Here is a 5,164-nt window from a genome sequence, read left to right on the forward strand (position 1 = left end):
CCTAACCAGAAAATACTCCTAGGTACGACCGTAGGAATTAATTTCCTAATTGCTTTAAAAACTAGAAAAGCCTAACCCAAATTAATAACACGCTACGAGGGTTATTTAAATCAGATTGCATGTTCCCCTAGTATGTGCAAATACTAGTTGCCACTTATATTAACCAATTAAACAATTACGGATTTAATTGATGAATTTGACAGGAGATTAATAAGTCAAATTGCACATCGGGCCCTTGATATCCAATTAACAAAATAATCCCATAGAAATTGAAATAGAAAACATGCAAATATTAACAAATTAAGGAACGCGTAAAAACTAATTAGATCTCACAGATATTTGGGACTGCGTCTTCGCGTTGATCCTTGACTAGATGAGAAGATTAGCCACGCCTCATGATAAAATTTTCACGCAATTTAATTGAATTCGAAGACATAAATAACTCTTGCTAGTAACTGAAAATGAAAATTTGATTCTCCGTAATCTAATGCAATAAAACTAGTTTCATGGAAGACACTAGTTGAATGAAAGAGACCGAAGAAACATAAAACAAACTTCTGAAGAAAACTTCACACCCAAAATCCAACAAACCAATCAACTACCTATTCTACCTACAGAGCTTCTTGGAGAGAAAACTAAAACTAGTCTAATGTCTTCTGCCCTCGTCCGATTTCCCCCCTTGGAGAGAAAACTAGTCTAATATCAATGCAAGCATTTAGTCTTCATAGCTTTTTCTCCATGAGCCCACCAATCTAGTGCCTTCTTATTTTATTGGAGCACTAGTCTCTTAAGGGACTAGCTACGTAGGAAGCAATTGGAAAGTTACATCCAATTATCACATGTCCATCATGGCCAATGAATATATCTTCCAAAAGCAGGACAAACTTTCTAAATCAATCCATACGTGGTCCCTGCTGAATTGAGATATGCAATTCAATTCTTCTTCATCAGCAAAGGAATGGATGTTGGTCTTCACTGGACCAATTGTGTAAAGCTTTTAGAAGCTTTCACGTGTGGAGAAATCTTTTCAAGAAGGTTCCCTTTTTTAGCACTTTTCTGCTCCACCTTCTGAAATTATATCCAAATGCCAAATATAAATATATGTTGACAATTAAAACAATATTTTGCAAGGATAAAGAGGAGAATTAACAATAAAATTACTAACAATTAACATCCTATCAATTCCCCCCACACTTAAATCATGCTTGTCCTCAAGCATGGGAACACTAAACTCAACAATAACTAGCTCTCATGTCGTCTATTGCCAAGCTGTGCTTACACCAAAATCAAGTTTTAGTGGCTAAGTGTCAAGACATAATTCTCCCGGTTAGCTCTTGAAATCATAGACTCGTCCAATTCATAGCTAATTCGTCTAAGAAATCAAAATATTAAACTAGCAAAAGTTAGCAATTGTGTCAACTGACAACCAAAATCTCAACATTGAAGAACAAGGATCGGCAGGCCAACATGATCATAAGCTTACACATTTTTTTTTTTTGAGAATTCTTTTATTTAATTTTTTTTATTTTTCGATAAATGCTCAGTCCCAAGCTATTCAAATCTTTTGACGTGAACTCTGACATTTTTAGATGAAAGAGCCCAGTTACTCAACTTTTCACAACTTCAGGACTAACTACTCATAGATATCGCCACTTTTTTACGCGAAAGTCGACACTTGTGGTGAAGGCTCCCGGTTACTAGGTGACGATACTAGCGGAGTAGAGTCATTTATTAATTACAATTAAAGCACCAGAATATCAGATAATTAAAGATCATAGCCTACGTCATCTCCTAACATGGAGAACTGAGATCAACAATCGCCCAATTCACACAACAATTGCTAGTAAAATATTTATATTGCCTAAACACGTTAACCACAATTTGCACCAAGTCATTAAACTCATGATATTCACCAAGATAACATGCTTTTACTTGCCACTTAAACTAAATTCATAGAATAAATCATAACCAGCAATAGACGAGTGAGATGCCACATTTATTCATCAAGACAATAGTAAGATAAGCAACAATTTAAAGAAACTCCAATTAAATCCAAATCTCCCCCTACACTTAAAGCACACATTGCCCTCAATGTGACAATTAAACAGTAAAAGTAAGAAGAAGTGCAACGAAATTCCCCTGAAGTTGTCAAAACAGCAGCGGGTTAGGCGGAAGTTGAGGTTCAACACCCACGTGGTGCATAAACGCCGCTAAATTCTGTGCCGTGCTATGCACATTAACATCAATATTTGTTACCTGAGCCTCCAGTTTTTGAACTCACATCTGGAGTTGGTGCCAGTCATCAGCCCTTGGGGTTGTGAGAATGCAGCATCAGAATTTATCCTTATGGAGTTATTTGGTGGTGGTCTCCATTTCTCTGCTTTGCAAGAGTTTGTTGTTTGTTGAATGAACTGTCCAGCTATATCTTTTTGGGTCTCTGTATATTCATCCCATTCTACTATAGCCTTCTGCACTGTCTTCCTTGGGTCTGCTTCTTTTTCCTCAAAGGTTTTCCTGTTTCTTGCCTTCCATATTTGCCAAAGAATATTTACAGTTAATGCTATGTGTTCTTGTCCTTGTTCTCTTTTTTTTGCTCCTAACATCCCTTCCCACCATTTGACAAAATTTCCCCGCAACTCCCTTAATCCATCCCACTGCAGAGGTGCTAGTTTCCATGTGGTTTCCGCAGTGTCACAAAAGAAGAACATGTGTTCTAGTGTTTCCACCTCTTCCCCACAGCTGCGACACATTGGACTTCCTTTACCAGTTCTCTTCTGTATTTGTTCATTTACTGGTAGACTGTGATGTAGGCACCTCCATATGAAGTGCTTCAGCTTGTGTTTCAGCTTTAGTGTCCACACACTTTTCCAGATCCTTGAGTTCTGTTGATCATAGCTCGTACTTCCACTATCTCTCCTCAGCCTGTTCATGTGTTGATACTGTCTTGTTTCCATTGCCACATCATAGGCAGATTTTACTATAAATACACCTGATTTAGTGTATCGCCAATACAATCTATCTTGGCAGCCTGTATCATTTGATACCCACCAATTTTCAAATATCATGTCACCCATCTCTCTCATTTCAGGAAAATAGCTTTTTAAGAAGAGCTCAGTAATAAAAATTCCATCCAACAAAATCACTTCGGATAATTTAAAGGGATTTCGGATATAGGTATCTTCATAACACCCACATACATTCTTTTCCTGACTATGGACATATTCTGCCAAAAGTTCTAATGGAACTTTAAAGGTGTGCAGGAAATTGTTTAGATACTTTAATTTGTATTCTTCCATGGCTTTCAACTGGACATCACCGTGGTGAAGGGGACTAATCGAGACTAACCGAGGCGTATAGGCTTCTTCATTTTTCCTCCTTTGTTTCTCAGGAACTCTATAGATACAAACTGTACCATAATTAAGAGGATCTGAAGCTAGCATGGATAACTTATCGTTGATCAAGGATGCTAAATGTACTGCGCTTGCAGAGTAGTGTGTGTACCTTGGTAATTCTACTTGCCCAGGGGGGATCGGCTTGGAAGAATTGACACTGATTTTGACCTCACTTCCAGGATCAACAACAATTACAACTTTTTCTTCAGTTTCCATTCCAGTCAGTTGATGAAACCTGACTTTGTTCTTGCCAGTCCCTTTTCTGTTGATAAGTAGAAGAAAACTCTTTTGAACTTGGAACCGGAAAGAAGAAATCAAAAGAAAAAGTAAGAAAAGTACATATATATGTTTGTTGAATGCTCAAAATAAGGCAATAAGGCAAGCAGAAAGTAATGGGGAGCCAATTGTTACTTTTTCAACCAATAAGATTTCTTTAAACTGGGAGGGAAAATTTAAAAAAAAATAAACAGCAAAGCTTTCTTTTGTTTTCCGTTTTGACTGCAACAAGAGGTGTGAGCAAAATATTCATCTTGTGCCTTATGTTCTATTATACAGGATAGTGAAAGTTTCATTATATAGTACGTTAGGAAGAAGATTGGAAGGTTGTAGAACAAGGATCAGAACGAAATTTTGTGTATTAATGACTGGAGAGACTTCCATTCATGGCAGCAGGCTTAATATAAAGTTCTAAGATAAAACTTTCCTCTGTATGAGGCTTTCAGGGATGGTGATGGAAGGAGGTACATGTGTGATTGTCCATGGTAGCATAATTTCCTTAGTAGAAACAAGCAATAACACATTAAAGCCAGAATCAAAGCAGAGTTATGCAATTAATAGAAGTATTATCTAAATGAACAGAACCAGACGAAACTTTATGGATATATATTTGCATATTACCCTAACTGAAGATAGGAACTGAAAGTCATGTACCCCTTGTTGAAGCCGCATTTGTTGACCAAATGCTTTTGGTGCTTCGTCCCACATCGGTAGAAGCCAAAGGAATTCTTCCTTTGGTTTCCTATAAATAAGGGAGCCTTATGAAGTAATTGATCGCACCACTCAAGAGAGTTATATGGGCTATTAGCTTCTTGAGTCATCTACCCCATTCAGTCAAATATTTTAGGCTCTCTTGTTTTGAGTTTAGGAATATTTTCTAAACTCTTTTGTAAGTGTCTATTGGCCTAAGAACCACTTTCCTACGGTCTTTTGTATTTCTTTTTCATAGTAGAAATATTGCTCCTCCCTCGTCCGTGGACGTAGGTCAATTTGACCGAACCACGTAAATCTTCTGTGTCTTTTATTTGCTTTGTTATCCGTCTTTATATGGTCGGTTTTACCGCCTAATTATTATATGGCTGGTATCTACCGCCTATCTATTATATGGTCGGTTATACTGCCTACTTTGTCCTAACTTGGATTTGTCTATTTCCTGGGCCGGTCCTAACAAACTGGTATCAGAGCTGATTATTATATTTTGCAAGACAGGTTCATCTGGTGGGGTCCGTTCATCTGGTGGGGTCTGTCCATCCTGTGGGGCCCACTCATCCTGTGGGGTCCGTTTATCCGTGGGGCCCGTTCACCTTGTGGGGTCTTTTCATCCCTTGGGGCCCGCTCACCCTGTGGGGTCCGCTCACGAGACTTGCATATTTGCATAGTTATTAAACTCGGCCCGGAGGGGAGACCGGCGAAGGAGGTGGGTCAACGGGTCACTGGTTCAACCGGTGGGTGAGTGGTTGAACCAGTGGGTCACTACATATATTTAAATATTATAT

General features: G+C 38.3%; 1 protein-coding gene across 1 annotated transcript; it reads right to left on the reverse strand.

Moving 5' to 3' along the window:
• Window positions 1–2,252: 2,252 nt before the first annotated feature.
• On the reverse strand, window positions 2,253–2,954 carry LOC140038347 (uncharacterized). Its single transcript, XM_072083681.1, has one exon. It carries the CDS (start codon window positions 2,952–2,954, stop codon window positions 2,253–2,255), a length of 702 nt encoding a protein of 233 aa, XP_071939782.1.
• Between the last annotated feature and the right edge of the window lie 2,210 nt (window positions 2,955–5,164).

The sequence above is a fragment of the Coffea arabica genome, chromosome 3e, assembly GCF_036785885.1.
Source record: "Coffea arabica cultivar ET-39 chromosome 3e, Coffea Arabica ET-39 HiFi, whole genome shotgun sequence".
Classification (NCBI taxonomy): domain Eukaryota; kingdom Viridiplantae; phylum Streptophyta; class Magnoliopsida; order Gentianales; family Rubiaceae; genus Coffea; species Coffea arabica.